Source organism: Ochotona curzoniae, unplaced genomic scaffold, assembly GCF_017591425.1.
Source record: "Ochotona curzoniae isolate NIBS_2020 unplaced genomic scaffold, NIBS_Ocur_1.0 contig_1274, whole genome shotgun sequence".
NCBI lineage: Eukaryota > Metazoa > Chordata > Mammalia > Lagomorpha > Ochotonidae > Ochotona > Ochotona curzoniae.
The window spans coordinates 621,254-639,942 of record NW_024465023.1 but is presented as its reverse complement, the minus strand read 5'-3'; the positions used below and the strand labels follow the sequence as shown (position 1 = coordinate 639,942).

Sequence of the window (18,689 nt, the reverse complement as noted above, 5' to 3'; positions counted from 1 at the left end):
AATGCATAAGAGGGACCATCTGAGTTAGGAGGGAGTGAATGGGATGAGAAAGGGATAAGTGTCACTAGAGGGAGATGACTCACTTTCACCTGAAAAGTGGCAGCAGCATGCAGCAGGTCTGATTTCGCATTGGAGTGCTGCTCCTGTGCTTCCTATCCAGCTCCCTGCTATGGACCCCGGAATGCAGTGGAAGATGGCCCAAGTATTTGGGCTCCTGCCCCAATGCGGAAATCATGGCTCCTGGCTTTGGGCTGGCTCGCACCTGGCTGTTGTGGCCATTTGGGGTGGAAATCGATAGATGCAAGATTTCTCTCTCTCTCTCTCTCTCTCTCTCTCTCTCTCTCTCTCTCTCTGTCATTCTGTATTTCAAATACACAAATCTCTCTCTCACCATATGGAAATTTCAATTATCAAGCTAGCCTAAGGTTCCAGAGTCCTAAACTCAAGGATTGAAATGATTAGGAATCTATAATGTAATAGAGACTAGGTATAAATCAATGGCTACTCTGAATTGAGTTTGGTAACAGTTAAGGTTAAAGAAGGGCAGCAAATTGCACCTCCATGTTTTCTCTATGTTAAACATGCTTATTGCACTATTTAATATTATTTAGCTTTAGTTTTTATATTTGTGCACATGATTACACAAGGAGTCATTGCTTTAGTATAGGTATTGGATGAGAATCGTGCCATTTAGATTGAACTATGGGCCACTTAACATTGTCCTAGCATGGAAGTGCCCTAGAATAGCTCACACAGACTGAATCACAGTGTCAGGGAGTTTATTAAAACACAGTCTGGAGTCCTACATGATGACTCAATGGCTAAATCCTCACCTTGAAAAAACCGGCATCCCACATCTGCCCCAATTCATGTCCCTGTTGCTCCACTTCCCACCCAGCTCCCTGCTTGTGGCCTGGGAAAGCAGTCTTTAGGACAGCCTAAAGCCTTGGGACCCTGCACCCATGTGGGAAATCTGGAAGAGGTGCCTGGCTCCTGGCTTTGGATCAATTCTCACAGCCCTTGCAGCCATTTGGGGAGTGAATCAGTGCATGGAAGACTGTATCTTCTTCCCTTTGTAAGTTCAATCCACCTTTCCAATAAAAACAAATAAATCTTAAAACAAAAACAGTCTGCTCTAACAGCACTCTATGGCAATTCCTAGATGGCTGATTCATAGGATCTCCATTTGGCTTCATGCATACCCAAATTTAAAAACATTGAAATATAAAGGCAGGAGTTGACACTGCGGGGCAGTAGCTAAACTTCTTCCTGCAGCGCCAGCATCCTACATGGGCACTAGTTTGAGTCCTGTTTGCTCCACTTCCCATCCAGCTCCCTGCCTGTGGCCCGGGAAAGCAGTAGAGGATGGCCCAAGGCCTTGGGACCCTGCACCCGTGTGGGAGACCTGGGAGAAACTCCCAGCTTCAGATCAGCTCAGTTCTGGCCATTGTGGGGAGTGGGAGTGGGGAGTGAACCAACAGATATAGATTTTTTTCTCTCTCTAAAAATTTGCTTTTTAAATAAAAAATCTTTAAAAAAAAGAAATATGAAGCAAAATCTGCACATTTCTGCATTTGGTAGTATATTTAATGATCCTGATTGTGACAATATAAAGAAAAAGAATAATAATGCAACAAGGACATTTTCAATGCTAGTTAATCTTTACACATGATGCACATCTATATTGCAACCTGCAAACATGTTTCTGCTCTAGGCTGGGATGTGTACGGCCAGCAGCATAAACAAAATGTACTAAACTGATCTAAGTTTCAAAGAAATCTTTTGTTTCTACATTGTTAATTTGAAGATAATCTAATAAGCAGCACAGAGAGCATTATTAAGAATCAGCAAAATTGTATTTTGCCTATTTCCTTTCTATAAGAAGAAGAAGAATGTTGGCCAGATTTCTATTCATTCTCATGTTCACTCTGCATTTCTTCTTCCAGGCTTGTCTTTCTCCCGAAGTGGTTCAATGGAACTGAGGAGTTGTTGAAATGTGGGACGCTTTTCTGGAAGCTAAATAAAAGAAATATACAATGTTTTAAAATGATGGAAGCTATGATTAAAAATAAAAAATAGGGGTGGGCATTATGATTCAATGATTTCTGCCACTGCCTGGAATACCTGCAACTTGTATTAGAGTGCCTGGTTCAGGCCTTGGCTACTCCACACTTCTTATCTAGCTTCTTGCTAATGGGCCTGTGAAGGCAGTGGATGATGGCCCAAATACTCAGGTTCCTGATACCCAGGTGAGAGACCCAGTTGGAGGCTTTTGGATGCAGCCTGATTAGCCCTGTATGTTATGGGTATATGAGGAGTGAAGCAGTATTTGGAAAATACCTTGTGTGCACCCTCTCTCACTGTCATTCTGCTTTTCAAATAAAGGATTTTTTTTTAAAAAAGAACAAAGTAAAAAAAATGTATATTTCAGTCTTGAAACTTGAAATGTGGAAACATTACTGACATTCCTACTAAGGTGAGGAACAAAGCAAGGATGCCCACTGAACCCAGCCCTTGTAACATTGTATTGAAAGTGTTAGCCAAAGCAATTGGAAAGTGAAAAAACTAGAACCCCAAGAATTAGAAAAGAAAAAGGAAATGTGTCTATTTGCATGCAATATGGTTGTATACCTGGATACTCCAATAGTATCAATGTGTGAGCCAATTCCAACCATACAATTCATCAGGAGGACAGGATGTAAAATTAACAACTAAATCAGTAGCCTTGATAGGTATCTTTCCCTTGGACGATAAGTACCTATAGTAAGCAATTAGAAGACACTATGGGGGAGAAAACCCATAGCACTAACAGCACCCAAAAAGATATTTTAAAAATTTAGCCCACCACAAGTACTGTTGAAAATTGTATGTATTTACACTCCTTATCGTAGAAATAGGACATATTAATGTTTAAATGATTTCAGATTTCCCAACATGAAAAAAATACATTCTTTTAAAAAATATGAGTGAGTTTGTTTCAAACTAAACAAATTGTTTCTTTAACACATAGATTTTCTAAAAACATGCAAACCAAACATGGTTAGGAAACTATATTGTAAGCTAAGCAATGAAGAAAAGATGTGTTACTTAGTGTCAAAACGCTGCAATTCATTTGTCTACTTAAAACAAGGTGATGTCTGTACCTACATTAGAGCCTCAGGATACAAGAATGAACCCACAACGAAATGACAGTCTCCTACAGGGCTGGGAGATACCCCAGTGGAAGCATGATGGACTTGGGAAAATTCACAAAGACACACACTGTGAAACTGGAGGGGACAACAGAGTGGTGGGGAGGGAACTTGGGGGAGGGGAGAGCCCAGTGTCAGCTAAATTTTATCAAAAAATAATCTTTAAAAAAGGTGATGTTTGCACATGGATAAAAGAACAGAAGAGAAGACCCCAAATAAACACAAATACATACGAGAATTAGTGCAGCACCAATGGGATATGTGTGGCAGGTGCACATACATTTGGGCCATCCTCTGCTGCTTTTCCCAAACCAATAGCAGAGAGCTGGATCTGAAGTGGAGCAGCCTCAAAGACAACTCTACCAACTACGCCACAACGCCAGCCTCTCAAATATATTTTTGCACCCAAATAACCTGATTCTTAATCCCATATTCCAGAATTTTTTGAAGTACCCTCATACACGTGCTATGAGTTCTTAAGTTAATATTCTTCTAAGTCCCCTTTTATTGTGTCACTATGCAGAAGTCTTGAAGGTTCCCTGTCATCTACAAAAAAAAAGCAAAGCTTGCACTTTTTCCTTTTCCATAATTTTGCAGGCTCTGGCGCAGACCTGCTGCTTAGGATGGATTTGCGGCATTTCCCAAGCGTGCCGTAGCTGAGCACAGCGTGCTCCTTCTGGCCTCTGCACAGTGCATGTGCTGATCTCCCTTCGCCAACGTGTGCATTCACACCAAGGACATCCCTGATTTGGTTTGAACACCACAGCATTAAGGAAGCTGCTTTTCCTGCGAGCTCTGCTTGTACTCATCTATCTTTCTGATTTGGGGGGGTGACTGATAAACCGCTTGGTGCTTTGAGTCCCATTGGGAAGATCTGGGCAAGTAGATAGGCTCTTGTCCATTATGTGTCTCCTATGTGGGTAGGTGCTCTTGGTCACACATTTTCTACCATGGGGTTATGGTTCAGAACAGTGACCGTGGTGCTATAGCCAGCCTGCTTCTGACCAGCTGTGGCAAGTCACCAAACCTCTCAGGGCCTGCTTCCTCTTCTGTTAGTTTTACTGACAGAGTAGGTAGTACTCTAAATGTGTTCCAAGGAACACACAAGTTAATGTGCATTAAACTCTCAGAACAGGGCTGGGCATACATTGTTCAGTAAGTTGAGGACCCTTGCACTGTCTTAGTTGATGAACACTTGAGAGCAGCAGTACCATTTCTCCCAGTCCTGTGACAGGTGCTTTCCCTCAGCATAGTTTTACTGTGGTGCTGATGCAGGCACTGCCCGTGATGCGCTTAGGGTCCCTTCCACCTCTCCCAGGGGGTGCACTTGCCTCATGCCAGCAGTTGTACATGATCTGGTAGATGGTGTCTGATGCCAGTTGGGGCCGGTAGAGTCTGTGGCCCTGGGAGACCTTCACAACCACCTGGGAGTTGTCATACAAGTCATAGGGCTGCTTCCCCAGGCTGAACACCTCCCACATCAGGATCCCTGCATTGCATTGATGAAACAGAGAGAGAAACAGAGAGAGAGAGAATCAGAAGGTACAGGATTTATGGAGTGGACTTCACATCCTACATCAGGGAGACTATGAACCAAAACAAAGGATCTCTGAGAAATAAGTCCTAGAGAGAAGTGAAGGCCATGGGGACCTTGGGGGGAGCAGGGCTTGCATCACCATGTCTGTGTGACACCTAGGGGTCATCCTCACTTTCCTGACACCTAGACTCCTGGAGGAATGGCAAAGGGAATCCCCAGAGGGTATCTCTGGGTCCCAGATGCTGCTGGGGCAGAGAGGGCAGGGCTCTGGTTCAGCTTCCCAAAGACAGCCAGCAGAATGAGGAGCCCAGCTCAGCCCTTCTGAGTGACTGCTGGTGCTCCTCCCCTTGTCCTGCGCCCTGCCTTGGCACTTGGTGCACCCATTGTGTTATACACACAGATCCCAGGAGGGGCAGTCTGAGGGTGGGCTCTCTGTGGCCATTCCACCTTCTGCAATCACTGCAGTGTTTCCTCATCTGTTATGGTTCAGCCCTCCTTTTGGGAATCCAATAAAACCCACTGGCTCTGCACTGGGCAAGTAAAGACATGCCACGTTTGTGCTCCATTTCAAATGTTCATGGTTCCCCAACACTCCTGCAGGCCACCGTGGACTCCAGAGTAGGAAACTGAGCACAGGTGAGCTGCGTTAACTCTTTTCAGCTTCAGCTTTCCTGTCTGGAAAGGAAGATGCCTGCACTTGCTCGGAGGGAGCGGAATGAACAGCGTGCAGCTAAAGGGCGGCTCTGGGCAAGTCCGGGGCGTTTCCAGCCGGCAAGCAGGTTTAAAACCTTGGAAAACAAAAAATAGATGCAAAGGAGGAAAATTACTGTAAGATCATGATTTTTTTTCACGTTTAAGGCTATAGATTTGTAAAATATGAATGATAAAGTCATCTTACGAAGTATTCACACACACACACACACATACACAGAGTAAAACAACCATCTAAAGGAGCACTGCTTCACCGTTCATTCCTTGGAGAATATCATTGATCACAATCTCCGTGGGGCTTGCCTTTGCCAACTGCTCTCAGAGGCACAATCATTTTGGAGCTCCTCATTGAGCACAAATTGCTTTAGAATTGATTCAGTGTTTCTAAACAGCCAGAACGCGGGTGGGGCCAAGTTGTGCTGCATCAGGTGAATTATTAAGCTGAGTAATGCTATCTATCAAAATCAAGTGCTAGCTATTGAATGAAAGCCTGCCTCAGACACATCAACTGATACTTGGCCTGGAAACCCATCCTGACACAAGGTGCAGAAATTAATCCCCACAAACTGATATCAAGCATTCTGGATGATTTTTCTTTACCTACATACATTTGTGGGGAGTTTTTTTCCCTTTTAACAATGCCACTTTTAAGAAGGGAATGGTTATGTTTTGAAAATTGTGTCACAGACAAACGACTGGCTAACTCAATTTTCCTTCCTCCAGACAATCTTGCAGTTGTCAAGCAATAAATCCAATTACACTTATGGAATAAGACAGGCATGAGATAGGTCTCAGTCAGATTTCATATATTTTATAACTTTATGAGAATCAGTGACTGTGAGAACTCTTGACACTTAGCTCAGAGAAAACTATCAGAAAATCCACCGTCACAATGCAACAATGAGTTTCCTTTCCTAATCACCTTTACTAAAGTTCTTTTAATAACACAGGAGTCTTCAAACTTTCTGAATAGAACCCAAAGGAAGCATCTTAAGCTCTGTGGGTCACACTGCACCTGTGATGCCTTCCATTGTCTGCTGCTGCAGTACAAAATCGGATACAGACCATATGAGAATGAGTGACCATGGCTTTATTTCAATAAAACTGTATTTATAGAAACAGGCCATGTCAGTAGGTCCTGGCTTGTGGCATATCAACTCCGATCTAAAATGGGGATTTTAACAAGAAGAAGGATGCCCATTTAAGATTAGATACAAGCCAGATAAGCTACCCGGTCACATCTGGAGTTTACACTAGGGATGTCCAAAGCTTTGGTTGACTCAGAAGGAAACGGTTGTCAGCTGCAGTCACAACAGCACTCACTTGATTTTCATCCTTTCATTATTTTGGATTTCTAGCAACCCAGATTTAGTTTTCAAGAATTCCTTTGAGAAGGTGATTTAAAATCTTCCCAGGGAGGCGTTTTATGTCTTCGGCTTTTATGAGAAAGCATTAGCAGGTTACCAGTTTTGAAAGGTGTGGCAAGGCAGACTACTAGCTGACCCAAGAAAGAAAAAAAAATGAATTTTCTCACCTTCTCGCTTATCCCAGGCCATGCCCGTGATTTTGTAAGTGCCAAGGGCCTTTTAAAGAGGCATTCCTGCCCTTGCGGCTGCCTCTTGTGGAAGCAAGCTTATGAAACAGGGCCGGGCCCCGCGTGGCCACATGCTTACCAAATGCCCACACGTCAGACTTGCTGCTGTATTTGAAGTAGTGAAACACCTCTGGGGCTGACCACTTGACCGGAAACTTTGTTCCCACCGAACTGACATACTGGTCATCCAAGACATACCTGTGGGGGGAGACACAGACAGCCCTTGACCTCATGGCAGTGCCAGGTGGCGAGGCAGTGCTGTTAGTGCGGTCTCTGTGCCACTGGCCAGGGACTGTGCCAGTGCTTGCAGGCTGCCCCACAGGCCACAGGCACTCAGCCATCCCAGGCTCTCTCACAGGATGGAGGCACCCAGCAGGCATTTAAGGACTGTTTCTTGCCTAGAAAGACCCATAGGTCTGTGTTCATTTCCTCTGGAAACACATGGAGAATGTCCCTGCCACTTAAATAGGATGAGGCTTGAGAACAAAGGGAAGGGAAGGTTCTTTCCAACTGCTATCATTGAAGTTTCTCCGAGAGTCTCAGAATGTGTTTTAAAACCTGTTTGCTGAAGTGGAGAATTCAGTGACAACAAGAGCTTTCCTAGGGTAATGCTTTGTTCATTTGAGCAGAGCCTTTTTAAAAAGCTCCCAAACAAAGAGAGCTAGAGGAGCCTTCCCCGAGTTCAAATATACCATAAGCATTTGCCCAAACAATGCTGCTGGAACATCTGGTATTTAAATATTTAGGCTCTTTGATGGAATTCACTCATAAGTTTATAAAATACTAGAGTGCTGAAGGAACTTGAAAAAAGTGGCTTCAGATGGTTCCCAAAGAGCAATCCCATTTTACAAGTGAAACACGCCTCACAGGGAAGCAGAGGCAGCGCGGGGGCGGGAGGCAGCTTCCTAAGCCAGCAGCTAGCCAGCAGCTAGCCAGCAGCTCACAGCGCCTTCTGGATCTGCTCAAGGCGCTTGGCTGTGCTGGCGTTCAAATGACAGTGAACCCCCACTCCCCGTGCCGTCCCTTTGCTCGGCCTACCGCGTCATTCCGAAGTCCGAGACTTTGACGGAGAGCTCACTGTCCACCAAGCAGTTCCGCGCTGCCTGTGGGCGACACAGTCACACCAACTTCTCAGCAAAATTGGACTGCCTGTCACAACTCCAAATGCTCTCAAGCTTGATTTTTTTTCTTTGTACTTCTCAGTTTTTCAACAGAAATGTGCTCCTCGAGGTGTTTTCAGCCACGCATTCACCCTGCTCAAGCAGCAGGAGTACAGAAAACCCCTGGGCTCACTGTCTAGGCAACAGGCGTCGGCAGGCACTGCCAAGGCCTAAATGCTGGGCCAGGGCCTTGGGCAATGCACTTGACCTAGCGTGCGTGGCATGTTTGCCACTCAGCACAAGAAAAGCTCTAAGGGCAGACCCCAGTGAGCGCATTCCCCATCCTCCCCCCGCCCACCATGGCATTACTCCTGATTTTTCATTTTTTTGTATTTTTATTTCTATCAAATGACTACTTCAACATCAAGTTATTCCTGGATTTCAAAGGTCACCTTGGCTTTCATGGATCCAAGAAACACTAAATTGGTCAACATTTTCCTTTCCATTTGTCTTCCTCCATACCAAACTCAGCTACACAGATCTTAATGGTTCACTCACTCTTAACTGTTCTTCCTATGTAGAAGTATTTTGTGATACGTGTTTATTATAAAAATGCTATGTGCTTTGCAGTGACAAGTGAGTAAAGTGAAAGCGAAGGGGCTCTCTTTGCCCTCCCTCCTGATGACCCATTCCTGGAGGTAGCAACTGAGGGCTGCCTACTTTCCTTCTTTGAGCTTCTAACGGCTCTGCTTACCAGGTCTCGGTGGATGAACTGGTGGCTCTCCAAGAAGGCCATGCCTTCGCAGACATTGTAGCACATTTCTAAGAGCCGGGAGGGTTCAAGTCCCTTGCCATGACTCTTCAGGTAATTAAGCAGGCAGCCATTGGTTATGTACTCAGTCACTATGTATATGGGGTATTGCTTTGAACACACCCCATAGAATTTAACCAGTTTGGGATGGCTGAGCTTCCTGAAAAGAACAGAATTTTCAATGTTCAGAACTGAATTGCCACACTCCATTTTCCAGATGCGAGAGAATCGCATTTAGATTCTGTGTCATGATTTCCTCCCTTCTGCTTGCACAGAGGAGATCAGGGTCTCATGTTGAGATCATAATAGCCCTTGGAGGCAAATAAATAAGTAAATAAAACAAAAAAACAGTTTCTTTATGTCAAACCCTGACAGCCTCGGCAGCAACGCAGCAGTTTGCAGATGCTGCATTGGCTTTCTTATAGAGAGTTGGGCTGGTCATGGTCTATTGCTTCAAAAACCCTGCTTAGCCCTGTAACATCTATGCCACACATCTGCAATATTTAATTATAAAGAGGTGGGTAAACTAAAGTAATTGTTAGGTTCTGGATTAGATTGGAGGTCGAGTGAAACAAGTGTGGCACAGGCAAGAACAAACATTCTGCCTGATCTCACTTACCTGTAGAGTGCATAAGTGTTGCTCTCACAGAATTTGAAAGTAGAATGGTGATTATTAGAAGCTAAAGAGGGCAGAAGGAAGTAGGTAATGGGAGAGGTTGATCAATGGGTGCTAAGCTACACCTAGATAAGGAAGAATATTTCTGGTATTCTAGCACATATTTCTATATATTTCTAGCACATAGAAAAAAAAAGAACATTATACAACAGTCACTTAGTGAGTAAATCAGCAGATGGAAGATTTTCTCTTGCTCTCTCCCTCTTCATCACTTTGTCTTTTGAATAAATAAATCTTTTAGAAGTATATATTTCAAAACAGCTAGAAGACATTTTATGTGTTCTTACCAGGAAATGGTAAATGAGGTGAGGGATATACTAACCTCCCTGACAAGATCATTAGACAATGTATATATGTTCAAAACATTACATTATACCTCCCAAATATATACCTTATTATTACCTTTTCCATAACAATTCTACTGCTACCACATGGCCACAGTACTTCTGGTGCATCATGATGGGGTGGATGTTCAATTTTCACCAAGTTCATCAACTTGTCATGTGGTTTATCTATTCTTACCAGTTTGCAGGATGAGTAATGTTAAGATGCATAAGTTAAATCTAAATTAAGCCTGTTTTAAATTTTTAACAAAGGAAGATTTGTTGAATAAGTGGTTATTTCTTTCTTCCGTGTTTAAAATAAGCACATAGTTTATAATGTTACTCAGGAAACGAGCTCAGCTACAGATCTTTCAGCAATCCTGGAGACCTAGATTGTTCTCAGAGTGGCTCTATTCAAAGGAAGAGCACCCGATAACAGGTGTTCTTTGGGCAAATTGAGCCCCTGTCTAGGGGCTCATAGGTAGCAGTACCATGTCAAGAGTGATAGCCCCTACTTGGGTAGGCCTCAGTCTGATCATTACATTTGGGATTTAACATTTTCCCATTGTGACACAGTTTGGTATTTTTCTTTATGTTTAGGTGACATGTTAATGATGCTTTATGACTATTTGCAACTATTGCAATGGCCCAAAAAAAGTTTAAAGTCTTCCTAGGACACAGGGGTTGTACCATGTGCCCACTTACTAGTTTCTACCATTAGCTAGGTGACTTTGGGCAAGAAACTTATTATTGTCCGTGTTTTCTTATAAATCAAACATAGAGAAATAGAGTACATCTCTCATGAGCTTTTTAGGATAACTGGGTGGGTTGGTATAAAGTGTTTGCAGACACACCTGTAAACACTATATAATGTTTAATAATTTAAAAAATGTTCTCTGTAGCACCTTAGGACTTGTGGTGTGCTTCCAAGTATCCTTGACCAAAGCCCGGCTAGAACACTGCTTTTCAGACCGGCTGATTGGCTCCCTGAAACCAGAGTGCCTAACTGTGCTGATTTGTCTCAGACTTAGGGATATTCAAGGCTGCAGGACTTCTAGTAGCAGGTCCAGGGATGTGTCCAATAAACCCACAAAGTCTGCTTCAACGTGCTGTATTCAGAGCTGCAACCTGTTAGGAGGGTTGTCTCCACGTATCAGGTGGGGAAGGAAGTAGATTGAGGAAGGGATTCTAGGCAGGCTGCACTGGAGGTACCAGGGAGGAGAATATTGCCAGGAAAGTCTCAATGTTTAGTATCTCCTCAGTCTTGGATAACAGTCCCACTCTGGTGAACATCCCACCACGCCCTTTCTCAGTCAGCTTTAGAGTATCGGGATTCTGGATCCCTTGTCCATAGCGACTTGTGGCCTTTTCCAAGGCTTATGTAGACCCTCCTGGGTCTGTCCCCCTAATGCTGAAGCATGCTGTCCTTAGCCAAGATCATTGGTCAGTAGGTAGTTCTTTGTTGGAAACATCGAGGGAGCTTGGGGTGCTGAATGCTATGCCTGCCACTTTAGTGTGAAGCCCCTCAGAGTGTAGAGTGGAACCGGGGGAAGGATGGAGAGAGCAGGAGACAAGTGGACTTGGGAGAACCACAGGCCAGAAGGTAGTCTTTCTATGCAGTCCTGGGGATTCTAAGGTCAAAGCTGGCGTTTAGGTGGTTGAGAAGGTATACTTATCAAAATAGGAGCACAGAGCTAATCTTGTTTAACAGTTTGCTAGCTCAGCTGGTCACTTCTGCATATTTATGTACATATAACACATGGACTCTGGCTTTAGGTCTTGTAAATGTTAGAGACAGGCTTGTTAGTGTGCATGCCCTCCCTGGTGAGAGGCAGTGGCCATCACACAGGAGAGACCTACATCATTGTCTGGGCCTCCTGAAAGAATTCGTCTTCTGACATGGAGCCCTCTTTGATCATCTTCACAGCAACATCGTACTGCCCCTTCCACTTGCCCAGTTGCACCACTCCAAACTGGCCACTTCCCAGCTCCTTCAACAGGGTGATCTCTTCCCTTCTCAGTTCCCAGATTCCTAAGAGGGTAAAGACAGTTACTCTTTAGTCTCAGCGTAGAAGGTTTGGAGCTAGCAGCTTCTCATGTGATTGCTTAGCCAATGAGGCTTTCCTACCTGCAGTATGAAGAAATACAAAATGTCTCCTTTCTAGGTTGTTAACTTAGCTTAAACACACAGGATAATGCCACCCTGGATAATATAGTTCATGAAGCAGCTACAGCTATTGAGAAGAAGGCTCCGAGGAAAAACTTTGTTAACTGGAGGAATACTGAAGCGATTCAACGTTAAACATGCAAGATGCCTTTAGGTTGATAAGCTATTATTATATTTTCTTATAAAGCAAATTTAACTGTGATCTGGGTGGGTGTCACTCTCCTGAACTCACAAGGTTAAGGACTGCCTTAGCTGAGCAGGCACAGAATTCAAGAATAAGAAAGGTCAGGCAACAGGATGCTGGAGGCTGGTGACAGGACTGAATTATAAGAAAAATGTCACAATCTTTTTGGTACTTCTGGGGAGACTAAAGATGGAATTTTGGAGGAAATAAATTTTTTAAAGAAAATGAGCCAATATAAAGCTCCCTCTGGCACAATCTGCACAGAGCCCTCATTCCTGTCCCCCTCTCTCCTCTTTGTGTATTTACCCATATATTTCTAAACCAAAAATGGTGGGAAGTGGAGCTTCGGAACCCAAGGTGCATTCATACCGCTTCCTAGGGCCACGGAGACCGGGACCTTGTTAGCCTTGCTTGACACAGGGTGGCGGAGCCTTGTAATCATGCCTGCAATGGAATCAGCACCACGTGATCACATCACATGACATCACATGACATCGTATGGGCTCACAGTATCCCCTCTCCACAAGTTCAGGATGTCATGAGGGTAAAAAATAAACAATAAAGCACCTTCTAAAATATATATTGAGCCTATTTACTAAGTTTCATTAAATGTTCAAATAATTTTAATTGTTCACCAAGAGTCATAGTGAAACTGGGTTTAAATCATCATAATAATTATAGAGGCTTGAAAGACCTCATTCAAAATACACGTATTTCCTGCTTTAAACATAAAATGCTTTACAATTATGGGAACCATCACCCATGTACATTTCCCAGCCTTCTTTTTTCTCTGCATTTGCTTGCTATTTATGAGTATTCTACGTATTTATTTGCTTTTTTAAATACTGTAGTTTTAATCAGTAAATTTAAAATAAATAAAATGTTAAAATGAATATGTTCCTGGTAATATATATATATATGTGTGTGTGTGTGTATACACACTCACACATTATAGCAGTATCATTATATATGTGTGTATATGCATTATATATGTATATTATATATGCATATATAACATATTTATGTCTATAACATTTTTATATATAATGTTACTGCTGTAATGATATATTGTGTGATTATGAAATAAATGTGCAAATAGAACACTCACAAAAATGAGATTAAAAAAATAAATCCAGTTGAGAACTCTTATATTTTCTTCATGTTGTGAACTTTCTTGTGCATCGTTTTAGGTGGAATTAGTCTACTGAGAGATGTCTGTTAAGATAATACTTTGCACAGAAGGTACTTGGCTTATTTTCAGTCAGTGGATTCCTGCTTCAGGGTGGCACCATTCTCCACCACAAGGGGGACTGCTGCATGACTTCACCAGTCAATTAGGCAAAGATTTAAAATAATAGTAGTACTCAGTGGTGGTAAAGATAACAGAAATGTTGGTGAGACTGGTTCTTAAAAGTATTTGGCAATATGTACAATTTGATCATCTTAGTCTTTATCCTATAAATTCCATTTCTAAGAATTTGGCTAATAGAAACATGTCTGGGTGCACAGAGCTAAGTGCCCAAGACTGTACCACATGGAACATCTATTACCACATGAAAATATTGAACATAACTCAATTCCTAATCCATAGAGGACCAGATGAATAAACTGTGGAGGGCCTCTGCTGAAAAGTTCTATCCAGCTGTGAAACAGACCAAAATAATCTACAAGAATTTTCAAGGAAATAAAAGTCTGTGACATGTTGAGGAGAAAAAGCAAGCTGAACAGTATGTATGTAATGATATCAGCTCTAGAAAGGTGATGTATTTAAATATAATTTACATGTACAGGAACATAAACATTAGGGTACAAAATGGTCGGTCATAATAGACGCTTGTCCATGGAGGCTATCTATCTAATGACATATATTTCTGTAATACTTGAATTTCCGAGTCAATATGCTTCAATAGGTGAGATAAACCCTATATTTATTTATTTATTTATTTATGGAAAAGTAAATTTACAGAGTGGACAAACAGGAAAATCTTCAATCCAGTGTTTCACTCTCAAATGGTCGCAATGGCTGGAGCTGAGCCAATCTGAAACCAGGAGCCAGGGGCCTCCCCCGGGTCTTCCATGTGGGTGCAGGGTCCCAAGACTTTGGGCTGTCCTCCAGTGCTTTCCCAGGCCACAACCAGGGAGCTGGATGGGAAGTGGGGCAGCTGGGACACAAACTGTTACCCACATGAGACCCCAGCGCTTGAGAGGGAGGATTAGCTATTTGAATCACTGGCCCAGGCCCTACAGATAGTTTTCTAAAGAGAATTTATCCCTTTAAGTTGCCCAATTCATTCAACCTTATTCTTTCTGGCTTTATAGAGTATACCACGTTATATTCCAGCAGATGTAAGTTAAAATTACACTAACATACAACAGCATTTGTTCCTACTATCAAGGTTTGCTATATAATTAAGAATATTAGGATGATCAGTAGTAGCCACGAAAATTGTTGTATACTAACAAGGTCCATTAAAACAAGAATTGAAACAAGTTACCTGCTGAATTATGTTGATGATAGTGAATGAGCTTTGGAATGGAGTCAAAACAATAGTTTTCTGCGAGGTATAATTTGTTTTCAGCATTGGTATGCACGTGGTAATGTTTAACAGTTCCTTTTTTATCACTAGTAAAAAAGAAAAGGTTTTTCTTTTTTAAAAAGCCATTTTAAATAAATGACCAAAAATTATTGCTTAAACAGTGGTTAGATAATTATTTTAAATATATGTTGCACACAGTGTTTATTGGGCAATACTTGTGGCAAGCAGTAATTATGGAATGAAGACAGCAAGACACAGAAGTTAAAAAAAACTTGCTCACTGCCCTAAAACCTTGAAATTCTGAGACAGGATTTGGATGTACAAGTTTGGCTACTAACTAGAACTGTGAGCCCCGCACTGAAGACAGCACCGCAGAAGGAAGCTATGCAGAGAACACACATCCACAGATTCAACTTTGTGCTGGCTGCTCCCGGAGGCCCCACTGGACACTGGAGCGGCTGGCTCAGCTCAGCAAGTGGCTGGCCTGGAGACCTCAGACTCCATTTCCATTTTTCTCTCTTTTTAGGTTTAGATTTGAATGAAAGGGACTCGCTTAAGAGTCCTTGAGGTGTGTTGTGCGTGGCCAGGGAGGGGCTCACACAGAGAAGAGCTGCTTGCTGGCAGATGGGGTCTTGTCCGGAAATGTCCTGTGCTAATCCGCACATTCAGAGAACACACGTGGACAAAACCAAGAAAGAAACTCGCTCCGTACTCACTTCACAGCCTTACTGAACAAGGACACTGTGTACATTCCCGCCTGGCTGGAATTTCGAACCATAAATGCACCTTCGATTCCCTGGAAGGCAGGCAAAGTGTAGCAGGAATGGAAAACATTTTCATTATGCTTAAACCCAAATTTTCACCATAATTTACAAGAAAATAAGTCTCTCACATCCCTTGCAATGTACTGAGGGCACAGTAAAGTCAATAGTTGCCATGGGGGGTCACAGTGAGACTTTCCTTTTTTGTCTCAAAATCCTTATAGATCTATCCTTTATGCTTCAATGCTTCCTCTCCAACTGACTATTCAATTAGTTATTTAGTTTATTTCTGAGGGAGGGAAAGGAGGGGAGAGCGGAGAGAAAGAGAGAGCAAACTGGGGAGAGCATTGATAATCACTGAACGTGGAACCTGGAACTCAATCTTTAATACTTCTCAAAGAAATAATTGCTAGGTTCCATATTTTATTAGATTGAACTATGTCAAAATGCCATTTTATAGATCAAAAAAGTTTGCTGCTAGTAATTCCATATCACTGAGCAATGAAATCAGATAAGGTTCTTACCACATCTGCCGTGCTCTGCGTTAGGTGTTACTGCAGTGACAAAACTGATGTAAACAGTGGTACTGATGACCCCCAGTAAATCACTTCTCTTGTTAACAGTCCTATACAGTACTCTCCGACACTGACTCTGAGTTACACCATGTGACTTGCTATGACAAACTGACAGTAGCAAATGACGACAGAAACGTCCCGAGTGCTTGCACTGCATGGCTGGTCGCCTTTTATTACTGCCATGCCTTGAGGAAGCCCAAGTCAGGCACACGCAGGAGCTGCTAGAAGAGCTGTGGTGCCACAGATATGTACTGTCCCAGCTCACCCTGCCCGGCCCCAAGGCGCTCTGTGAGGGGCCCTAACGAGGACCTGGAGGGCCACTGTTAGCACAGCTGGCCACCGAATCACAAAAAGCACAGTTCTGCTTCTGGTCACTAGACTTGGAAGTGGCTCATTATGCAGCAGTAAGTACTGAAAGCTGAAGAAGATAGACCGAAGTGCTGGGGAGCCCAAAAAAGTCTAGCCACCCAGTGCTTCCTGAGCACACTTTACACTTAACAGCAAGGTTTCTGTGAGGACTGTGCTACGCTCTTGGGCCCAACAATTTGAAAACACTCTTGGAGATGATTGCAGAGACAAAGACTACGAACCTTTTCCCTCAGCAACTGCTCAGCCTGTGACCTGGACATGTCTCCTGCAAACCAGCTGCAACAGGGAAGAATTTCATATTTGAGAATCAAAAATTTGTCAGTTATATAACTTAACTTGTTCCTCAGATTTTTAATCCTTAAAATGAAGCATTGGTCATATTAGGTGCTTTGAGAGAATCAGCCAAAGAGCTTTTCTAAACTATAGGTATTTGAGACTCCATCACTCAATTTTATAATTAGAGTAGGCATATTATTACGTAAGGGGTATAACTCAGGGAAGACACTTGTAAACACCCATATACCAAATCATGTGGTGTACACATTTTATATTTGAGGTAAGCCGGATTGGGGAAAATATAAGATAATAACCCACCCAATTGTCATCTGCTGCACAAGAAAGTGGCACAGCCTTCCACAAGTTTTCCCATGAATACCGCCCTTGAGACAGTCTGTGCCACCTGCTTTAAAGTCCTGGAGGCACTGAGCAGAGTTGTCTAGTCTGGATTGGGGAGGACACCAGGGCCTCGTAATACTCACTCATACTCAGCCAGGTTTCCCTCTTCCTCAGATGAACTTGACTCAGGAAATCCCCTTAAGAAAAGTTGGGACACAACAAGAATGAAAAGCCACGAGAAATAAGCCAAGTGCCTGCATAGACAGTAGCAAATGCGCCCTGTTTTCATGCGCTAATTAAAAGTTAAGACTCTTGGGTTTCCAATTTTGCACTTGGAAAGGTCTCAACGAAGTGGAGAGACTTTCCCAAAAGCCAGGTTCACATCTCGCTTAATGTGAGAGTGGCTCTTCAATATAGGTGGGCGCCAGGAAGCCCCCAGGAAAAATCTCTCTCATTCTTCCAGAATGGCTGTAGCATAGTTAAAAAAGAAAATCTTGGGTTTTGTTTTGAGCAATTTCTAGGGAATTCCTGGGTTGTTTTTCCTTTTGCTCAAGACACCTGAGTCAGGTATATTAATGTCCACACTAAGAGAAGTGTGTAAAAGAATTGATGAGCGGGGAACACCACTGTGAACAACACTACAAATTACTGACTCATACCTATTTAAGTGTTCAGAGACTCAAACTACATAATCATTTTTAATTTATATATACCTTAAATGTCAAGCCTGGTTGCAAAGTTTTTGCAAACCTTAGTTCTCCTGTAAGGGCAAGCAAGTTCCTGCTGTAGAGGGATATCTGAATGTGGTTTACCATGAAATCTTGGAGATGCTGTGATTTGCAGCACTTCTCTCTGCTTGGTTATTCCATGCAGCGTCATCACTGCTGTACAAAAAGAGAGATGGTTCATTCATTTAGAAATGCATGTTTACTTACAAATGGTAAACGGGAGACACTATTTTGTTCAGATACGTTTTAACTCTACCAGACATATTGCCCCACACTTTTCACTTGGACACTAAAGCTAATGAGTCACTTCGGCATTTTGGTTCTTTCAGAGATGATAGCTGTAGTTGTAGTTTGGCAGTAACCCTAAACCAAAGAGGATGGTTAGTAACAGCTTACAATGACTCCAAATGACAGAAAACCTGGGTTAATGAGCCACTTTGACTGGGCTCACCCTGATTTTCTTACAGATATGAAAGCATTTTGTCACATATACGTCAAGATAAGTTAGTTTCCTCTTTGTTGCTATTATTACCAGTAAGGTCTTTATAACAGTGAACTTTTCACTGCAGCTGGGCTCAGATGGCTCAGGACGATTCTCATCATTCTCTGCCAGCCCTCATTTTTGCTCTTTTTGGGCGTCAAGCAGATTGTTAACTAAGTACCTATCTCTCAAAGGCCAGCGGCTATTTTATCTGAGATATAGGCCTTGCTTCCTGTTTGCCTTCAAAGCCCAGACTTTTTGTTCCCACAAAACCATGCTTCCTTGAGACAGGTTGCCTTGGCAAAGAAGTGCTTGCCTGGCTTCCTTCC

The 18,689-nt window shown here is 42.7% G+C and overlaps 1 protein-coding gene across 1 annotated transcript in view; it reads right to left on the bottom strand.

The window, feature by feature from the left end:
• Positions 1 to 1,872: 1,872 nt before the first annotated feature.
• The window catches only part of BMX (BMX non-receptor tyrosine kinase), a 38,543-nt gene continuing 21,726 nt past the window's right edge, over positions 1,873 to 18,689 (bottom strand). Inside the window, exons 8-19 of the mRNA XM_040997429.1 lie at positions 17,964 to 18,035; positions 17,295 to 17,348; positions 16,758 to 16,812; positions 15,548 to 15,627; positions 14,790 to 14,917; positions 12,664 to 12,738; positions 11,804 to 11,975; positions 8,888 to 9,104; positions 8,072 to 8,136; positions 7,113 to 7,231; positions 4,523 to 4,680; positions 1,873 to 2,016 (exon numbers count right to left, since the gene is read on the bottom strand). Coding sequence (XP_040853363.1) covers positions 1,924 to 2,016; positions 4,523 to 4,680; positions 7,113 to 7,231; positions 8,072 to 8,136; positions 8,888 to 9,104; positions 11,804 to 11,975; positions 12,664 to 12,738; positions 14,790 to 14,917; positions 15,548 to 15,627; positions 16,758 to 16,812; positions 17,295 to 17,348; positions 17,964 to 18,035 — 1,288 coding nt within the window. The 3' untranslated portion in view covers positions 1,873 to 1,923. The remainder of the gene's footprint in view (positions 2,017 to 4,522; positions 4,681 to 7,112; positions 7,232 to 8,071; positions 8,137 to 8,887; positions 9,105 to 11,803; positions 11,976 to 12,663; positions 12,739 to 14,789; positions 14,918 to 15,547; positions 15,628 to 16,757; positions 16,813 to 17,294; positions 17,349 to 17,963; positions 18,036 to 18,689) is intronic.